Source organism: Argiope bruennichi, chromosome 8 (genome assembly GCF_947563725.1).
Source record: "Argiope bruennichi chromosome 8, qqArgBrue1.1, whole genome shotgun sequence".
In the NCBI taxonomy this organism is placed as follows: Eukaryota; Metazoa; Arthropoda; class Arachnida; order Araneae; family Araneidae; genus Argiope; species Argiope bruennichi.
Window position 1 is genome coordinate 15490424 of NC_079158.1, and position 22175 is coordinate 15512598.

The window sequence follows — 22175 nt, forward strand, 5'->3', positions numbered from 1 at the left end:
AGCCATACAATTCGAACCGAAGATTGTGAGAAACATCTACGGTTCAAATCTTTCTGGAATAGCAGAGTATTAGTATTTTTCAGGTGTGATTATGCCACTAATCGAGTTAAGAAACTTCTGCATTGCTTGTTTGACGAAAGTTGACTTTTTTGTAATTCTTGGCAGAAAATTATTTTATAAGCGAAAGTATATTTGAGGGGATGTCTTATCAGTTCTTGATGTTTTAAAATTAGATAGCGCCCATTTAACAAGCCAAGTTCAATAAATTATTCAAAAGATGTGCTTTATTGGAAGTTTTTTTTATCTGTAACTGAATAGAAAACTTCACAAAGATATTTAACAGAATTCATTATTGTAAAACTTAAAACTGAAGCAAATAAACTAAATCCATTCGAAAAATTTATTATATTAATTCATTGCTAATTCATCATTAATTTATATTAATTCATTTGTAAGTCTTATAGAATTTAAAGTAACATGCTGATTTAATTAAATTGTTTACATTGAATAACAGATTGAATTCTTAACCTAATTAAAGAAAATCGGCTTTTAATACTCTAATTACTATTGCCATTACATTCTTGTTCCAAATGCAAAATGCATGTATATAGTTTAATAATGCTTAATAATCTTGTAAACTGTTTTAGTCTCTGTATATATATATATATATATATATATATATATATATATATATATATATATATATATATATATATATATATATATATATATATATATATATGTATATGTATATGTATATGTATATATATATATATATATATGTATATGTATATGTATATATATATATATATATATATATGTATATGTATATGTATATGTATATGTATATATATATATATATATATATATATATATATATATATATATATATATATATATATATATATATATATGTGTGTGTGTGTGTGTGTGTGTGTGTGTGTGTGTGTGTGTGTGTGTGTGTGTGTGTGTGTGTGTGTATGTAAAGGTAAGGGAAACTCTGGTATCACTTTTAATATGCTTTTAAATTTTAGTTTCTTACTTAACCACCACTGTAAGGTAAGGCTGTATGTCGAGGGCCCCGACATACTTCCGCGTCTTGCAGTGGGGGAAAAATTGTAATGATATTTTAACTCTAATTTCAATTTAATTAAATTTCAAGATTTTATCTTAATTTAGCCCATAGTAACTTCATTCTAAAATATTCTCTTATTTCGTGATCCAATTCCACTGTCTCTACTTAATTAATTCAAGAGAAGCTTTGTTAAATTGTTGAATCAGTTAAAATCTAACTTTCCCACACTACGCGTGAAGAGATAACATACCGCTGATCAAGCAAATTCTTTTTTTAAATCTCCCTTTGTTTCCCCTACCTTGTCCACCCGTATAACGAAAATCCCTATCAAAATCTCATAATGCATTAGCACTGTAAAGAAGTATTTTCCCTATCAAAATCATAGGTTATATAAGACCAGGGATAAAATGTCCAAGATCTTTTTCCTCATTCCTCTCTGTGTCGCTCTGTGTGCTCATCGCTTGTACTTATGCTTGCTTCTTCAAAATGAAATAAAACGACGTCACAAAAATTAAAAGTATCTTCACTGTCTTCAAACTGCATCATGCTTCACAACAAATAATGTTACACACACACACACACATATATATATATATATATATATATATATATATATATATATATATATATATATATATATATATATATATATATATATAATAGTTAAAAATAGTACAATTAAAAAATCATTTTGTCTCCACTATTATAAATGTTTGTATAATTAGGAATCTTAATATGTCCAAAGAAACTACACACAGAAAATAGAGGAAAAGTTATTTCATTTTCGAAATGAAATAGCTTTGATACTATCTGAAATGACTCAAAACTTTGTTTTTTCATATTCTTTAAAAAATCTTATGGATAAGGCCTTAAGAATGAGAACCTTCAAAAAATCAGCGAAATTTGGTTTAAAAAAAGCGAGCATGGTCTCTCCGAAACTTTTTCGCATATTTCTTAATAAAATTATCAGCCATTTCGCATCCGCACGAAGCGTGGGTAAGGCAATACACGCAACAAGGACTCAAATTTTTACTTGAAGAATCCCGCAAATGAGAATTTTGTCCTTCGTAGTATAAGAAAGAAAACTTGGTGTACATTTTACTCTTTCATTGTCATCCAATTGAAACTAAAATTTGACATAAAATGACAATTTTCATATACCATATACCATCGTATACCAACTTTAATTTTGCTAAATTCTTGCGTTTCTGAATTATTATGTTTACATATATGCGAATATACAGACCGACAAACATTTAATCCTTTGATGGATTTGTTTCGAAATTTGATAATTTGCACTTTAGATGTTAAAATTCTATTCCAAATTTTATTTTAGATTTTTACTTTTTCTCATTGCCGTCAGGTGCACTCTTACAGGCAAATTTTCTGCGAATGTATTTTATTCAAAATCTGACAAACATCTACAAATTTGATGTAGAGACCACAAACCAAATTTTATTTATCCAGCTTAAAGCTTTTCTGAGTTATGGTGTTAACAGGCGGATATAATTTCAAATATGTTTTTCAGACTCGGAGAAGCAGAAACAAGAGGATTTGTCAAAATCTCGAGTGTATTTTTACCAATTACGACTTCGTAGAATAGAAAATAAATATATTAAATTCATATTTTAGTGTTATTTTACGATCTAAAATGAGTCTGTCATAAAGTTTTTCAAATTAAGTTTCCTTTGTGCAAACTAAATCTTTCGTATGCCTCTGAAGTAGAAATTATATGGATTAATATTTGGCTGATCCAATTCACAATAACGATTTGTTTATTTTTAATCAATAATTTGGATTAAAAATTCATTATAAATGGCTAAACTTGGTTTTTAATATGAAACTGCTTTACTGAAAACTCATTTCTTCTTGCATTTCTAGGTTTAAATACTAGTTGTTAATATTAAAAACAGGAAATTTGGTTGAATATGATGATTTGAAAAATAGTTTGGGAAAAATTGTAATTTAACGTTATTTTTTCTTTATGACCTCTTTTATTTCACACATTCATAGGGTCATGAAGTGGGACTTGGAGATGTGATATCTATTGAAGTTTATTGGTTAATTAAAATTTACCTTTCTGAAAATGCTCGCATAAAACTACGGAATAAGTTTGGCCAGCAACTTGCCCGGTGATATCCGTACTATACCACCAAAGATATTAATACATGATACATGATATTTTATATAAAAAAATATTAATTCCTCTCTTTCTTTTCCGTATCATCCAATATTTTAGCTCGTTCGAAATTGCTATGGTAATTGAGATTACTTCAAATTAGATTTTTTTTTTATTCTTTAAAAGTTATATAGGAGGATATTTTCCATTATAATAATTTTATCTTTTCTCCCCATGGTGTCGCTAGTATCACAAAATTTGTAAAAGAAATGTAATATTTTCTCAGCTCAGGTGTCGTCCTCGTCATCTGACCGCGGCTCAAAATTACGAGGTCTGTCCCAAAGTAGCCCAAGTGTTGTTTCAAACGGGACGTTAATATAACTAAATCTAAACCAAACTATCTAAGCACAGTTAATTATGACTTAACCTCCAATCTTTGTTCTGATTAACATTTAAAAATAGTGATTAACGTTTCCTCCTTTTAGTGCTATATTGATAATAATCTACGTTTATTAATAAATATTGTATAAATACTGTACATACTGTACAGAACTGCTTTTTCTGTAAAGTTTCTTAAGAGAAAGAAATTTTGAATATTCAATGACAATATTGGTTAGTTAATTTTCAAAATTTATATGCATACTTTTTTTTTCCAAATATTTCTGAGTATGGTATGTTATATTTTCTCCTTATAAAGCGCTATTTTTAATCTTTGTACTCTAACTAATAAAAAAAATGCGGGAGAAAGAAATATAAACACTGGGCAATTTTTGAATGTGTTTTCCGGTAAAATTAAATCTTCTGTGTTCTCGCGCATCTGCGAAACCGAAGAGTGATAACACAACCACTATGACCTAATTCATAAAAAATAAATAAATAAATTTTAATAAGTTTATTTGCTTTGTAATAATAAACCAGCTTTAATTTTAAACGATATTTTTTTTAACTTTGATTTTATCATTCTTTTAATAACTTTCAAAAGTATTACCACGAAGTGATAAACGAACTTGAGCAATATCACGGCTTGTCCTCTTGTTTAAATAGTTGGAGATTTGGAGCAAGATCTCTGAAGTTTCCTCAATACCTAGAATTAACAAATCAGAAAATACATCTATACTTAGCCTAAATAAATTCATCATTAACTGATTAATAAATTAAGTAAATAAATCCAAGTAATAAATTAAGCGAATTATGAGAGGCATATTTTAGAATAAAAAGAAATTAAGGCAATGTCACGAATCAATCAATCAACTAAGCAGTTACCATCTGATTTCGTAAGAAAATTGTAAACAATACGCGGAAGATAAATAATGACATATAAGTTTCCTTAATTTGTTGTATTCTGCAGTTATTGTCCAATTTTGTCATTTCATCATGACTTCAAGAGAATTTGATATAATTATTTTTGGAGCGACAGGTTACACTGGGCGGTATGTTATAGAAGAATTAGCTTATAGTACTAAATCATCAAATGTAAAATGGGCTGTAGCCGGTCGGAATGTGGAGAAATTAAAAGAATCTTTGAACATTGTTCAAGGCTACCTAGGTGATGGTAAGGATCTTTAATCAACAGATGAAAGTCCTATTTGATTTTTGTATTTACTTATGAATGGTTAATGATTACTATAAACTGTTCATAATTGTGGAAATTATTTGCCTTATTTATAATTTTCGGTATTTAGAATAATTTGTTTCTTTATTCAAAATTCTTATTTAAGGAACTTCTTCCACAATCCTTATACATCTAATTTTCATAATTGGTCATCGTTTATATATCCATGTGAGATAAAAAAAATTAAAAAGTAAATCTGTATATAATTTGTGTCAGAGGCGTAGCTATATAAAATAGCGGCCAGAGCAAATATCAAAATAGTATCTCTTATCTAAATTTAATTGCAAGGAGTGATAATATTGATATATTTATATGTTTGTATATAACATTTTTGTCTGGTATGACTACCTTCTTTAATGACTACCAGTTTATCCATGAAATTATCTGTATTAATTTTGTAAAATAAATCAACTTTAATTTTTTTTACTTCTTTAAATTTTGTATTTATGAAAAAGAGAACGTTAATATGCATTAAAAGATATGAAGAAAAAAAAAACTACAGTGTACAACTATCAAGTAACCAAATCTTCATACATTAACTAAATTAAAATCTACTACATTTTTTAATCCTAATGATGTTGATGATTTAGGTCTTCACATTCCACTCTTAAAATGCTAATGGCAAAATGACTTTCTGAGGAATGAATATGAGATTTAGTTAAATGATTTACAATAGGCATGAATTTAATATAAATTATATTTTTACATTACTAGTTAATTGTAAAGTGCATTACTAAGCAAATTATAACATGCAATTTGATAACAAATTAATTGCTGCATATACTAAATTCATTTTGAAATCAAGCAAAGTGACTATTTTATGAAAAGCACATCTACATACATCTAGAAAAAAATATAATAATGATTAGAAAAATTAAAATGTGATGACTACCATCTAATTTCCTATGTTAAAAAAATAATAAATTGCAAACCTAATAATGCTAAAATATAAATTATCATATGCTCATAATAATAAAAATGGAAGGGAAAAGTCTGTAGTGGTAATCGCATAAGTTAAGCTTGTTAGGGGCTCCTAGCACTGGTGTTCTATGAGTTCCTATCTGAAGTCATCATACATACATTATAATTTGTTAGATATTATAAAATATAATTTGAAATAGCACATTTTGACTATATTTTTTATTAATAATACTTGTAATTTATATAATCTATATGTTTATTTTTGTATTATTGGTTTTAATATATTTTAATAATTAAAATGCAATTAAATGTAGTAATATTAAATGTGTAGATGCAATTTATATTTACAAGTATTATTATATAATATTTAGTATTAATGTCTAAGAATTGTTATATATATTTGACTTGTAATATAAATTGTGATTATATTTATTTTTGATTATATATATTTATTGTGTGTAGTGGATTTTTATTGTTATGTATGTTTTTTAATAAAAAAACTTATATATGCCTTTTTTTTATTTTCCTAGATTTTTTTCTTAAATTTTTGATGAATAATATTCAGTACAGTAAAAGATAATTACTAAACAATGTCTGATATATAATTTAAAATAAAAAAAATTAAAGACCATTAAAATAATTACAATGTCATTTTAATAGGAATTTTATAAATAAAAATATATCATTGTATTTCCAGAAATAAATTTAAATAGAGATATATTGTTATGTGTTTTTTTAGAAAATCTTTTTAATTAAACAAAATATAATTTTAAAATTACTATTATATGGAATTGAGTAATGTAGAAATGTAGTTCAAAAGCACATTTTTTAAATTTTTTTTTATCAGAGTCTGTAGTTGATAGTTTAAACTGATTAAGGATTTTAAATTCTTTTTACTCTAAAATTGCACTGGAAGATTTTTACTTAAATCAGTTTTTTGCAGGAGCTTTCAGGATGCTTAGTAAAATATACTTCAAGAATTTGATGATGAACATCTTAGTGCAATAACAGATCTTTCTAAACAGCTGTTATTTGAATTAAGATTTTTAGCAAAATATACTTCAAATTCTTGAAATATATTTTTCTAAATATTTGTTTCCATTAAATCAAATCCATGAAAATATTAAATGATTGATGTAACATTCATTGTAAAAACAAAACGTGAGAATAGAATACTGATAAAAGTCTTTATTCTTAATGATGAATAATAAAGAAATTTCTTAAATTATTTTTTAATAATTTAAAAGCAGAATTTAAAATTATAATGCTGAGTTTTTTAACTATAAAACTAAGAATGTGGCACTACAGTATGCAGAAAAAATATTGTTTCTTTCCCTTATAACTTCATAAGCTCAGTGAACTTATGAAGTTTTTTTGATTAATTATTTATTGCCAAATATTATGCAATAATTAAATGATAAATCATTCTAGTTTAATAGATAATTTAGCTTAATTAATTAATTAAACAAATAAAACTAGTTTGTAAGACAGTTATATTTTCAGCAAAATTTTCAAATGCAAATCTGAAATTTTTTTTTATGAAAATAGATAAAAAAAACTATCAAGATTTTTGTTGTCATTGTTCTATAATGCAAAACTTACCTCAGAAGATATTCATTCCAACTTAAAAAATGACAGTTATGAGGCTAACAGTTGGTTGTTGTATCTAAATCATCTTTCACCACAACACACTTTTTGTGTACATTTCCTAGTTTCGTTTCTTTTATTTTTAATGATGTTTATTCCTTGTTCTTTTCATTTAGATTATTTTATAGCATTTCTAAAACACCTTTTAAATTTTCAAAAGGATTTTTTGTTAGCAGACATGAATTATTAGTAAAAAATTATTAGTAATAAATATTTGATTTTCTGAATTTCTTCTCTTCTAATTACTTCTAAAAATGAAAGATACCATTCTAAAACATTTTAAGTAAAATCAAGACTGACTAGAGAATTGTTATTTGCTGACTATTAAGATTATCTTGGTTTTATTTCTTTATTTTATTTTTTTATGAAATAAGATCATCTTAATGGTTCATTATAAATTGTAATTATAATGCATTTCATTATGAACTTGAAATATTTATAATGATACAAACTTTTACTATGATCAGTATTAATAATATGTCAGGGGTGGATTAAGTCCTTTTGGAGTTCTTAGGAAATGAAAGTCACAAAAACTCTCTTATCACTTCTCCAACTTAGTATATCAGGTATTACTTTATTGATTTTATTTTTCTATATTTTTTTGTAAATTCTAATAAACTAACAAAGCATTTAATTAAGGGTTCCTTTCTAGGAAGTTAGCACCAGTCTTTCGTATTTTAAAAAAAAGTGAAGATTCAAATTTAAAAGCAATTAAAAAGAAATTTTGAATACATTTTAAATATCATTTAATTTTAAAATTGAATATTTTTAATTATAAAACAATATATTCTTTTAGAACTTTTAAAGAGCATAATATAAAATTTATAAAAGATTAGTTATGAATATTTGAATAATGTATTAATATTAAAACAATACTTGGTATTAATTCTAATTTTTTTATTGCATGGCTGCTTTAAATTTAATGAGAGCATCAAATTAATATACCTAGAAAATATATCAAAATCTTAAGGTTCCTAGGCAATTGCTTGTTTTGCGTGTATTATATTCCAATGCATCTGTCAAGAATAAATTGATCTTTTTTTTCTTTTCAACTTTTAAATGAAAATATATAAAAATGAAGAGTTTAATTCTAAGATACTTTCTGTGTACTTAATCAGTTTTAAATATTTTGAGTTATAAGTTGGTTATTCTTAAATACCTTGTTACAATCTGCCAAATTATTGATTATTATAATCATAAGGTTGCTTCAACATGGATATGATTTGAAATGTTATTATTTTAACTGCTATGCTTTAAGGTTAGTTATTAATTCTGTTTATAATTTAGAGTTTTGTGTATTTTTCTCTATAAGTGATGTATGATAAATCTTGAAAATTATTTTTGTGGTTCAAACTTTACTTCATTGAATTAAATGTAACCGTTTCATTATTAAAATATATATTAATTGTCTATTTGGTGTATAAACTATATATTTTCTTTTTAATATAAATTTTCAGGATGTATTGAACATTGAATTGATGACCATTATATATATGCATTTCTTATATAAGGATAATCTTAAAAGAGATAATTAAAAAATTTTTAAATCTGGTTTTTTCATGTTTTCTCAGAAATTGACATCAGCAAGACAACAATCATCAAAGCTGATGTTAATGATGCTTCATCAATATCTGATATGTGCAAGAGAGCACGTCTGATACTGAATGTAGTTGGGCCGGTAATATTATTTTGTAAAATATATGACTATATAAATCATTGCTCATTGTATTGAGTACTTATTAAAATATGGAAACTCTTATCATGATTTAAATATAAATGTAAAAGAATAAATTTTTAAGTAATAGTATTTTGATGTTATTTAAATTGATTTTCTTTGTCTTCAAATTTGGAGAAAACACCTAAGCTACTTACATTATTAATGTTTTAAAATGTTATATTTCATATAAGGTATGTTTTTAATAGAAAAAAAAATGGAAATTAAAATTTAGTGATCCTTTTTTCCATTTTTGGAAGCAGTAATTGTTAAAGCATTTGTGTGGGTATACATAAATTTATAGCATGTGTGTAAGGATATTTTTAATAAAATTTAATCCTAATCTCCTATTTCTTTTTTAAATTAGTTCTTGTTACTTTATTCTAAAATATTCCCTTATTTTCCTGATCTAAATGCCACTTTTCTTATTTAATTATAGCCAACACACATCTAAAAATTCCTTTTCTTTGTATCCCTACCATGAATGAAGAAATAAAAATCCCTGGTTTATCTAGTTTCAAAGATTTTAGATTCAATTTCCTAAGTCGACACATGTCAAAGAAATCCCTGTCAGAATTTTGTAATAAAATTACAAAAGTGAAAATTGTGTCACTTCGAAGTTAATCTCAAAAGTTTTTTTTCCTTTCTGCCACTAACTGCCAAAATGGGAATAATCTATATATATAGACATATATACAAGCACATGTGTGTGTATGTGCACATTACAGTTTTATAGATGAGTGCTCAAAAAAGAAAGAAAAAAAAAAAAAGATTTGGAATGAATTTCAATTTATTTTTCCACTTGAGGATATGATTCGTACATGGGAAGGCGATGAAATATGTCTGTTTGCATCGAGAGAAAACTGTGAATTTTTCTTTTAGTGTTTTTACTGAGAGATTCTCATAGGGTCATGTGTCAATTCAGGAAAGGGTGTCTTGGATATCTTTAAAAGAAATGCCATAGACATTAAGGATTTTATATTCCTTCACTTGGAATGTGAACATTAAATGTTCATCAATTTTTAGAATGTGTGTTAGAAATAATTAAATAATAAATGGCATTTGGTTCATGTAATAAGAGAAAATTTTAGAATGAAGTAGCTTAGACTAATTTAATATGGAAAAAAGAAAATTAATTAGGGTTTTAATTAGATTAAGAGATCAGCACATACACACTCACTCACAAATGTATATGTATATTCCATTGTCTAAAAGTTAATAGTTTATTTTAATAATGAAATAATTTAGTATTTATTGTTTTGAATTCCTGAAATGAAGTATAACATATACAATAAAGATATCACTGTATATCTATATTACTGTATTTTTATATAGGTATATTAATTGTTGCATATATTATTACAAATTTATCTAACTCTTAACAAAATATTTGGCATTTAATGCATTTCCAAATTATACTTCATATTTGGCAAAATTTTGAATGCATTCAAATGTAAAATGATTTATATTTCTTTCTTTTTAAATAATACTCTCTGATTGATAAGAAAGATGTATCTGAATGACATATTTAATTATTGTTTCAGTATAAGTTTTATGGAGAAGTTGTAGTTAAAGCATGCATAGAAAATGGAACTCACCATGTGGATATCAGTGGAGAATTTCAGGTATTTTCATCTTTTAGTATCTTTATTTAAATGTTTTAATAAACACTGTGTAAATTCATTTTTGAGCCATTATATTTTAAAAAATTGCAGAAAAGCATCAACATTTTCCTTAATTTTCAACATTTCTTAAATTTTGGTTAATAAAATTTAAAGAATAAGATCCTTTTAGAATTATTACTTGACATGATTGCTATTTGTATTAATTTGATTTTGAATTGTAAAGGCGGCATGGAAACAATATTAGGATTGTTATGAAAAATAGAAGTATTTGAATTTTTTTCCTTCCTTATATATAAACAATAAATTCTTGATTCCAACTACATATCACAAAACCCCTTAGAGTTGTATTGTCTTTTCTGTATATGTGTAGATGCATGCATTTATGTGATGTGCAAATGATATTTACCATAAAAATAATAAAGAATAGAATGAAATTATGATAATAGAATTAAATTATATTTAACTGTATGAATCAATAATATTATATTTCACTCTTAATTGACTGCTTTAATTTTGTTTTTGCTTCAAAATTTTTATTTCTAAATAAGTTATTTGTTTTAATTAAATTAAGTCACGATTTTAAAATGAATTTAAAAGAAATGTTTTTAATTTTTCTATTCTTTTAGTTCTTAGAAAGCACCCAAGCAAATTATTTCAATGTAGCAAGAGAAAAAGGTATTTATGTTGTAGAAGCTTGTGGATTTGATAGCATTCCAGCTGATTGTGGTATTTCTTATTTAAAGAAAAAATTCCCTGGTTAGTAATATTTTTATTTGATTTTTGTTATAAGAGGGTAAAGGCCTTTTATTTTTCAAAAAAATTTTGTGTAGATGGAAATTTGTCTTAAAAATATTACTGATACCTTATCTGTTTCAAGTTGCAAGATTATATTTTAAAGATTTAGAATACATAGAATTTTTATTTACCATCTCTGTTAACTATGAAAAATTTTAACAGATTCTTTAATATTATATACTATCATTTTAATATATTACAAACATTTGATATATATATTTTTCATTTATTAAAATATTTTTAAAGTATTGTTGAATTTATTATTCACAATTTTTAAAAAATACATGAATTACATTATGTAATGAAGTTACTTAGATTGCATCAAAGCAATTTAGTTTAAATTTCATACTTTGAAATATCTCGTGTGCTAATTACAATTAAAATACATTAAAAAAGAATCTGTTATATTTTTGACAGTATATGAAATCTTAATATTTATTTTTCTCTATAGGAGATTTAAATTCAGTTGAATACTTTATTGAAGTTGGGCAGGGTCCTAGTGTAAGTGTATTCTCATCTTATATATATGTTGTTAAAAAAATATATTGAACATTATTTAAAAAATCTTGTTTTCATGTCATCTATTTATTTGAGAGATGTTAATTTTTAAAATATAGTTTTATTATTCTACTTAGTAGATTAATTATTATTTTCAAAATGGATAAATGATATTTTTCTGTGGTGAATGAGAGTTTGTCATCTTCTGATAATCTATTTTCATCTGCTAAGAATAAAAAGTTTTCCATTCAAACTTCTTTAATAACTTATAGATGTTTGAATGTAGAGTTGATTATTTTCTTTAGTTCTCTTGCTCTTTTTATTAGCTGGCATCAGTTGCTAAGTTCTGTAATTATTTATTTAATATGTAGTTATATTAATTATATTTTGATTTTATTTTGGATTATACTCATATCTGAAAAATGCAATATTAATTTAATTCTAGTGACTTGTAGTAAGTATATGCTACTCATAGAAAATGTTTGTGGATACTTATCCTATTCTCATTAAATGCCTTAAACTGGGGGGGGGGGGACCCTAACTTTAAATAACTTAAACTGGAAGATATTTTAATTTTTACAGTTATCATTTGTAGTGTGTTTTTTATTGTATGGATATCAAGTTTTAATTGGATAGGTGAACACCATTTTAATTGGATATAATATTAGAAGTATTTAAAATCTCCTATATACTCTGTTGTATATTTTAGAAGCTGGAAAATGATGACACAATCAAAGAATTTCATTCTTGAATGATTCTTATGCAAATGTTCATGCTAACAAATCTAGGCAAATTTTTCCGAAAGTTTGACTTTGGTTTTGTATAAAGTATTAAAAAATTTAATAAAATAGACAATTATTTACTTATATTCAATTCAGCAATCTGTAAGTTGTTTAAATCGATTTTCTGAGAGATGAGAATTAACTATACCATTGACAGCATATTGCACATACTTTTACTTGAGTTAATTTCATTTTTTCAATAAAGTGTATAATAGAAATTCTACATCTCAGTCATGCTACTTCCACAATATTCAGCTCAATTTGTGAATTAACCCATTTTGATATTGATCTGGACCCTTCTGGTTTACCTAAACTTATCTATTATATTTTTAATTGAATCCTTTAAAGAATATCATCCAAAATTTATTGAATATTTGTTGAATATTGCTAAGAAATAAAATGAACTCTATGTTGTAAGTACATATTTTTGTAATAGAAAGCTATTTTACACCAACATGAAATGAAATTGTACTTTATTGGAACAGATAATCAGTTTTATTTTGAATAAAAGTTGATCATTGCTATAGGGATTAATCTTCTTTTAGTTACGATGTGCTTTACTGTATTATCTGAATATCAATATGATACAATCACTAAATACTATTAAAGAGTCATTGAAATTTGTTTTGCTTTTAATTTTTTAAATAATTTTACATTGGTAATCCCTATAAAAATACACATTTTTCATATATGTTGATTCCTTTCATTCACTTCTTATATTTTTAATTTGTACGAATGGGGTAGGCATTAAATGCCTATTAATGTGAAATGGCAACAATGATAATGAAATCTTTGAGGAAAAACAAATCTCTCTTTATAATTATATAGTTTCATTCCAAAATAAAATATTCTTCAAAATTGTAAAGTGATTATTTTATGAAGTATATTATTATAAAGAGATTATCTAATTTTATTTTAAATTATATATTTTATATTATTATATATTATTAAATTATATATTATTCATGATATACTTTTAAATTAAATATCATTAATATAAAGTTTGTAATTAGCTTATCTTTCCCTTATTACTAAAATGTATATATTTAAGTGCAGTTTGCACCTAAATATGTTTCTTTTTTCAAGTCTAAATATATACCTAAATACAAAAATATATACTTGAATACAAACATAATTTCAACCTAAACAATTTTCATTTTTTTTTTTTTCTAAATTCATTTCCATTTAAGTAAATAAATTATTTTACATGAAGATGACATCACCATTATAGATTGTTAATGACAGTAATTAGTACTACCTTTCTCAGCCTCCTTTACTTTTGAATATAATTACATCTTTTATTATTTTCAATTTGATAGTCTGTACGTGTTATTACTTTTGTTTTGCATTAATTGTAAAAAGATAAATACCAAATATAACAGGCTTTTTCCCTAAATAAAATATCCAAAAAATTTATTTACATTCGTTTTTTCAGAATTGACACTATATTATATGAATTTATAGTGTTTATAATTTTAACTCTCCTAACTTAAAAAAAAAAATATTATTTAAAAATATTGTTTGTTAAAAAAATATTATTAAAAATTCAGTCATGTTTGTGAAATAAGCATAAATCTTGCCCTTTTCTGTTTTGTTTTTCTGTCATATTTTGGTATAACCTTTATTATTTATAAGAGCAAGGTTAAATTGATATATTAAATATTAATTTATTTTATGTATTAATAGTTTTTCATCCGTATTACTTAAGATTCTTTTCTCAAGTAAACAATAATATTTTCTTTTTGTGATTTTAGGGAAGAAAAACAAATATCGGAACATTCATGTCAGCTGTTTATTCTGTTAGAGATATGTTTAATACCAAAGAACTTGATGAAGCTCTGAAGAAAGATGTTTTCAAAAAAGATTTGGTCAGAAGCAATTATCCATTATCTAGGAGGTGTGGTTTAAAACTTGTCTTTACTCCATAGAAATTTCTGATTTTTGGACTTGTAATGTAATTAAGATTTTTTAAAGACTAACAATATATATTTATTTTTAAATAACGAATTATTATTAAGTTTATTGTTTTAAGTGTTTTTACACGGAATTGAAAATATGTTCTTTTTCAACTCATTTTATTAAAAAATGCTTACAGTTATTTGTTTTCATCAAATATATTTCTAATAATTTCCATGTTGTTTAACAAGCATTCCTATTTAGATTATAAAGTAAATATTAACTGTACTGAAATTGAAAATCTGTTTTTTTTATGAAGTTTTATAATGTATCATTTTATTAATATTTATAATTATCTTGCATCTGAATCTTTGCATCAATACTTGGTCTGCATGATTGTTTGTTAAAAATTGAAATTCATAAAGTTCAACTCAAAAAGTGTATGCTAGTAATTGCATAATTTTCCAAGCTGTTAATTCTTTTGACGTAATAACTTTCAAAAATGAGAAATAATCTTTTAATGTGAATAAAATTTACCCACTTAAAATGAAATCAGAAAAACATCATGCAGACTTTTTTTTGCTGTTAAACAAAAATTTTGTTTGGATCTGGATAGATAAAATGTAGAGTTATTTTGAGTATTTATGATTAATGCATAATTATCAAATTTTTATTGAACTAACTTTAATTTTTTTTAATATCTCTTACAAAATTTCACAAATAAAGTATCTATGTCCAGCACATTATTTTAAATGCATATATTCTTTTGATTAAAAATAACATTGAAATTTTTCCATATAATCAATGAAATTAATTTTCTCAAAATTGTTGAAATTTTTTCTAAAATGTTTTTAGTATTATTCTTTTGTTTTCAAACGCTGTATTCTATTTATATAAGACAATTGTTATGTTTTTAGGTGTCCACCTTTGTTTTATAGTGGTGAAATGAAAGGATGGTGTTTTTGGTTTCTTGGACCTGATGAACGAGTTTTAAAAAGGAGTCAAAAATTCCGTTATGAATATTTAAATGATAGACCTGTTAGTATATCCTTTGACTTTAATCTTTTTTTATTTTCAGTTTATGTATTTATTCTGCACAAAGTAATTTAGGATATAAAATCCATTATTTTAGGACCTGAACATCTGTAAGTAGCCCTCTATTTTCAGAATATTTCATCAACTAACTTTGGATATTTTCTATTTCTATTCTATATCACTATCCTCTGAATTGTGTACTTTACTTATTTCTATAACATTAAATAGCATCTTCTAAAGCATGATTTAATTTGATTTCTAAACTCTTTCATGCACTTCATATATGCTATTACTTGAATTTTCCTATGCTATTTGGGGAAAATTTAATTATTGTCAACGATATTAATATTTCTATATAAAAAACTCTATATTTACAATATTAAAATACAAACTATTTTGAATCTCTTTGCTTCATGGAACTGCTAAACACATAATTCCATTTCATGTATTTTGAATGAACACTTTAAACTATTCATTTGAAAAGCAAAGCGAAATTAGAGATTCCAGTTCTGATGAATGTGCAGTGAATAGCTTATAAGCCAGTTAACAGCTACACTACCTGAGCAATTGCTTTTGTATCGTAGTCATGTTACTGGGCTGCGAACCACAAGGTCCCAGGCTCTATCCTCACTCATCTCAATCCGCAACATTGGTGACTCGGACAATGAACCTTCAACCATCGTACAGCTGTTGTGGCGCCATCTACCTGCAGCAAAACCAAAGTCGCCAGATTCACTTGATGCAGAAACACAAAAAGGCTGCAGCAAAAAGGGGAAGTTGTCAGACTCACAACAGCATCAGCAACCACTCACCCATACACGTTCGCCATAACACTTGGCGCTACTCAAATGGGTACAGGCACATTAGAATCAACAGCTAATACATCCCCACTCGACACTGATATCGTTCGTATCACCTCCGACTTACTGGAAGGAGAGTCTGCAGTGAATGGCTTATAAGCCAGTTAACAGCTACGCTACCCGAGTGATTGCTTTTGTATCATGGTCATGTTACTGGGCTGAGAACTACAAGGTCCCAGGTTCTATCCTTGCTCATCGCAAAATCGTCACAAATGCTTCTGTTAAACATGCATTACTTTAAAAATGAACATTGTTTGTTTACATTATATATATATATATATATATATATATATATAAAATATAATCTGGTTTTCTAAAATAATTTGTCACTGATGTTTAAAGTTGCATCCTTTTTTATACTTTACATAGACAATCTTAAATGATTTCATTAATAAAGCTTTCAGTCCTTATTCAGTTTCTTAATTTTAATAAAAAAATATCTTTTGACTAATTAGTAATAGACTGCACTGAACAGATTTTTTTTTTTTTGCTTTATTGTCTTTGTGAAATTTTAAATATGCTATAAAATATTTACTTTGTATATATTGATAATAAAAGAAAATTGTATTCTGTTTTATTTTTAGGTTCAAACAAAGGGATATATTCGAATGCATTCATTCTTTATTGCTCTTTCTTATGCATTTTTTTTTGGTCTCTTTGGATTTCTGTCTTTATTTTCCCTTGGAAGATATCTACTTGTGAAAGTAATTGATGATTTTGACTTTATACATACTTATAATTTAAAAGTAATGAAATAAAAATCTTTTCTTACAAATTATTTGAATTAAAATCTTTATGTATATATATTGTTGCTGTGTTTTTAAAGTGGTATTTTATCTGGATTTAAAATGTCATATTTGATTATACGAATATTTTATATCAATAAAAAAACTTTTAAAATACCTTTATATATGAAATCTTGTATGAAACTATTTATTATTTTTCAGTATCCATCCTTTTTTACTGCTGGGGCTTTTTCAACGAAAGGACCAACTAGACAACAAGTAATGAAAGATTTAGTTTTATTTTGGTAGTTCAGTAAAATTACTAACAAGATTTTTTTTTTCTTTATTTTCATATGAATTTTAAGATGAATTTGGCTATCAATATTGGTATTTTTCTCTATTGTGGATTTAAAAAAAACAACAACAAAAAAAACCAATATATTTTTGTAAAAATTTTAGTTTTTTTTTTTTTAACAAAATATATACATTTAATAATAGTAACAAAGCAATTATGCTTTCCTTTTGCCACAAGAAAAACTTAGTTGTTACATTAACTATTAACTCTTTTCATGGATTTTAAATTCAAAATTTGTTTTAAATTTCTCATGATTTTTGGCTGTATCTTCTCAGTTACATAAATTCTGGCAAATTTTAAAACAAACTGTCATAATATTTTATTTTTATTAGGCTTTTCTAAACTTTAGTTAAGGTGATTTTTTTTAAAAAAAAGGCTGTCCATTTTACAAGCAGTTAAGCTTAATTTCCTTTGATGAATAAATATGAAAATCTTAAAGAAAATATGTGTAACTTTTTAGAAGAATTAATTGAAAATAAAGAAGCAAGGAATTTCTTAGTCCTTCAAGTACTTACTTAGATAAAGGTAAAAAATGGAAATCACAGTGATCTACTAACTTCATCTTCTTTCATAAGAAATTAAAAAAACAATTTTGTTTCATGTTAAACCATAGGTAAACTAGATAATAGAAAAATCACTAAGAAATTGATGGAATCTATGAAAAAATTGAAATTTTAAAGTTTCTGATTATACTTAAGACAAATGAGTTATATGAATGGAATATCATAGTTATTAGGCCAAAAGGATGAAGATTTTTAAAATTTTATATATAGGGATAATGTTGTACTTTTAAAAGATTATGTTTTTGACCACTTCTGTTTGTGGTGGCAATAAGTGACAAAATTTGAAGTCAGTTTTGTGTTTAATATGTAGATTAACTACTGATTATTTAATTTAGCTTGTTGCTATTGTAAAAAAAAAAAAAAAAAAAAAAAAAATGCTTTGGTGAATAAAAATATTTATCTGATTTCACCTCTAAAAAGTAATTATTACAAACATAACATTTTGCCTCAGAACATTTTTGATACAACTAAGGAACTATATTAGTGTATGCAATCTATAGACATGGTAATATTCTTATTTTGTGCAAATTCATGTTTTTCTATTCCAAACTAAGAATGAGCTGTGAAAGTTTACCATGATGTGCCTTTGACCACCATGACATATTTTCTCTGATCACATCAAAAGTAAAATACTTTCTCATTTAAAGAAAACTAGGATAATTTTCATCCAAGTTAGTTTAAAAGACAGAAAAAATACAATATTCTGAACAAACTAAATGGTTGCTCAGGGCAGCTATACCACCAATAAACAATTTGAGCGAACACTATATTTTTGAACTGCACAGTTCCATTTTCAGTTCCTTCAGCATTTTGATTCTTAAAAGATTCAGAAATATTTTTATTTTCTAGAATAATTTCTAGAGAAATATTTTCTAGGATATCCATGTAGAATAAAGAAAACAAAGAAATAAATTTGATTTGATTTAAACATTAAACAGGCTGTTTTGAAATGGTTATCATCATGTGAATAACTTTGATGCATGTGCATAGATGAAAATCCAAAATGTCAATCCAAATGCTCAAAATTTGCATATTAAATCTGAATTCAAAATCATGATATTAAAACTGTATATTACAGTTTCTTTCTTTGATTTGCTTTGTTTCTTTAATGTAAAATGTTTGTTTCTTTAATGATTGCCATAAACTGTAGGTAATGGAAGGTACAACAAAAATAACTTTGTATGGAAAAGGATGGAAAGACAAGTTATCAGAGCCTACAGACCAGCATACAACCGAACCGGACACTCAAATGAAACTAACAATTAGTGGACCAGGTTTGAAAAAATATTAAATAAATTAAGAATTTCTTATTCAATGAAAGCATTTATTTATTATGATTTTTTTTTTACATACTTTGTATTTAAAATGATTTTTTTTAAGCACAGTCATTATCTTATTTATTTTTATTTGATTATTGAACTGTATAATTTTGGTCTGATTTAATGCTATATATTTGAAAAAGAATTTTAGATTGAGATATATTTTTCAACATTATGCTATTATCATCATTAAAAAATTAAAATTTGAATTGGTTGGCTAAATAAGGACATTTTCTAAATGTCTAGTAATATTTGATTCTTTAGTGTTATAAAAAAAATGGTTTTATTTTACTTTTTGAAGATTGAAAAAGGGAGGGGGGAAGAACTCCTAAATGTCACATTTGCACTTTTTTCTTTTCAGTTTTGTTTCCTAATTAATTCCTTTTTAAATCCGAAAGCTTAGTGACAATTTCAGGTTTATTTTGCTAAAATAATAGAAAATAAATTTATTTTAGTTCTTCTCAAATGTCACCTATGTCTTATTGTATTTATGCTTGCAAATTTAATATTATTAGTATGTTAAGATTTTTTTTTGAAAGTCTAATACTATCATTTCATTTCAGAACCTGCTTATCCATTCACTGCAATGTGTATGGTTCAGGCTGGACTGACAGTTATTGAAGAGACTGATAAACTACCTTTGGAGTATGTTTTTTTTTTTTTTTTTTTTTTTTGCAGTATTAGATGTGTATTTTGAAGTACGTGTAAAATACAAAAGAGTTATGTTTATAATGATTAAGATTTTCATTAATACTCTTAGTTTCACTAAATTTCATTCTTAACATTTATTATTTTTTGTAGTTATTCATTCTGATTAAAATAATAAGAAAAATACTTAAGTCTTTTTTTTTTATTTTGAGAAAATTAATATCGATTATAGAAGATACATGAATTCATATTGTATCAAATCTGATTAAAATTTTTTTAATGTCTAGAAGCATTGAGGAAAATTTGATGCATTTTTTTTCATTGTCTTCCTCTTTAAATAATAACAAATATAAATGTTCTGTTCAAAGCTTAAGCGTTCTATATTTCAGTATTATATATCATATATACTATTAAATATCCAGGATAAATAATGATTCAAAATTATTATTAAACATCCAGTCTTAGGCAGATTTTTAATTCACTTTTAAATGCAAATGAAGACATATGTTCATTAAGAAAAATGTATATTATTATTAAGATATGTATTAAACAATGTTTTCATTTGAATGCAAAAGATTTATTACTAAATGAAATCTAAAAATTAATTAGATATCAATTTTATTCTCAGTGTATAGCTTTTTAAATTGGATCTAGATACTTTTAATAATTTTTTACCTTTATTTTTCAGAGGTGGTGTCTTAACACCTGGTGTGGCATTTGAGAACACTGCATTGGTTGAAAGATTAGAAAAACGTGGCATGTCTTTCAAGTTGGAGAACATTAACTGAGAATAAATCTTTTGTGTTTGTGTACTTTTGCATAGGTGTAATCATGCTTTAATTCTACTATTCTATGTCTATGCAATGTTTTTCATTCCAATTATTGAACTTATTCATGAGGTATTTTAAATAACCAGTTTATAATTTTAAGTATATATTTTTTTACATAAAGCTAATTTCTGAAAGTGTGATTTTTCTTTTGTATTAAATGGAGTAGAAAATGAAATGTCTGTAAAAATAAAACTGAACATGAATAGAGATTATTATGCATAGTTTTATTAAATTGTAAAGAGAGAGTAATAGTCATTTATATTTAAAAATTTGTTTATTATAAAGCAATCTAATTATTTAAATAGTATTTTTATTAAATTTACTAAAGTTCTGTTTCTGGTCACATCTTTTTTTTTTTTAATAAAATAATATTTTTTAATATCTGTTGCCATTTCAAAAGAAGTTTCAGAGAGCTTACTGAAGTCAAATTTTACAGTTATGTTTTTTATTTCTACTATAATATTTTCTTTCTTGGAATTTGTTTTGAACTCAATGGAATTTTGTTATGAATGAAAAGTGAAATATTGGAATGTTTCTACAATCTCATCTGTGATAATGCTTGCCATGTCTATTATTAAAAATGACAATAAATACAACAGAAATTGTAAAATAATTTTTAATGATTCAGGATTATAAAAATTATAAATGTATGTATATTTTGGTAAAATATTAGATATTTCAAATTCTCAATTTTATTATTGTAAAATTTTTTTTGTGCAGGGAGGATTTATACATGTATAATGACGAGTTCTTTTTCTGTATTTCCTTGAACAATAAATACTGTTGCATTAAAGCTCGCTTTCCTATTTGTTTTTTCCATTTTCTCTTTATAAAAGCAACCTAGTATTTGCTAATTCAGGTAATAAAATAAAATATTAATTTCCTTTAAAAAAATTCTGCAAATTTGTAGGATGGAAATATTGATCTTTAGAAACTTTAAATATTATCTGCTATGCAGTGAATGAGAATAAAAAAATATTTTTTTATGGTTTTGCAGAATTTTTTGACTTCTATTCATTGCAATACTTCTAGCTTCATTTTTCATTTATTGTTATTTGACTCTGGAAATTAGATGTGGAGTTATGATGACACCTCACCCTACTTCAAGGGGAGGTAACACCTTCTTACTCTTGGATCTTCTTTCTATAGAGTTTAA

General features: G+C 24.9%; 1 protein-coding gene across 1 annotated transcript; it reads left to right on the forward strand.

Moving 5' to 3' along the window:
• The first annotated feature begins 4449 nt into the window (after nt 1-4449).
• LOC129981250 (saccharopine dehydrogenase-like oxidoreductase) lies at nt 4450-21775 on the forward strand. Its single transcript, XM_056092013.1, has 12 exons — nt 4450-4746; nt 8946-9052; nt 10633-10713; nt 11340-11469; nt 11960-12009; nt 14543-14685; nt 15602-15722; nt 17164-17283; nt 17527-17583; nt 19373-19496; nt 20105-20186; nt 20878-21775. Exons 1-12 carry the CDS (start codon nt 4569-4571, stop codon nt 20975-20977), a joined length of 1293 nt encoding a protein of 430 aa, XP_055947988.1. The 5' UTR covers nt 4450-4568; the 3' UTR covers nt 20978-21775.
• The last annotated feature ends 400 nt before the right edge of the window (nt 21776-22175 follow it).

What these genes read in the sequence shown, in the direction of transcription:
- LOC129981250 (XM_056092013.1), top strand. Translation starts at nt 4,569, where the DNA reads ATGACTTCAAGAGAATTTGATATAATTATTTTTGGAGCGACAGGTTAC. An exon ending in AAGTTGGGCAGGGTCCTAGT is followed by an intron (nt 12,010 to 14,542) that starts GTAAGTGTATTC and finishes TTGTGATTTTAG; the next exon opens with GGAAGAAAAACAAATATCGG. An exon ending in AATATTTAAATGATAGACCT is followed by an intron (nt 15,723 to 17,163) that starts GTTAGTATATCC and finishes TTTTATTTTTAG; the next exon opens with GTTCAAACAAAGGGATATAT.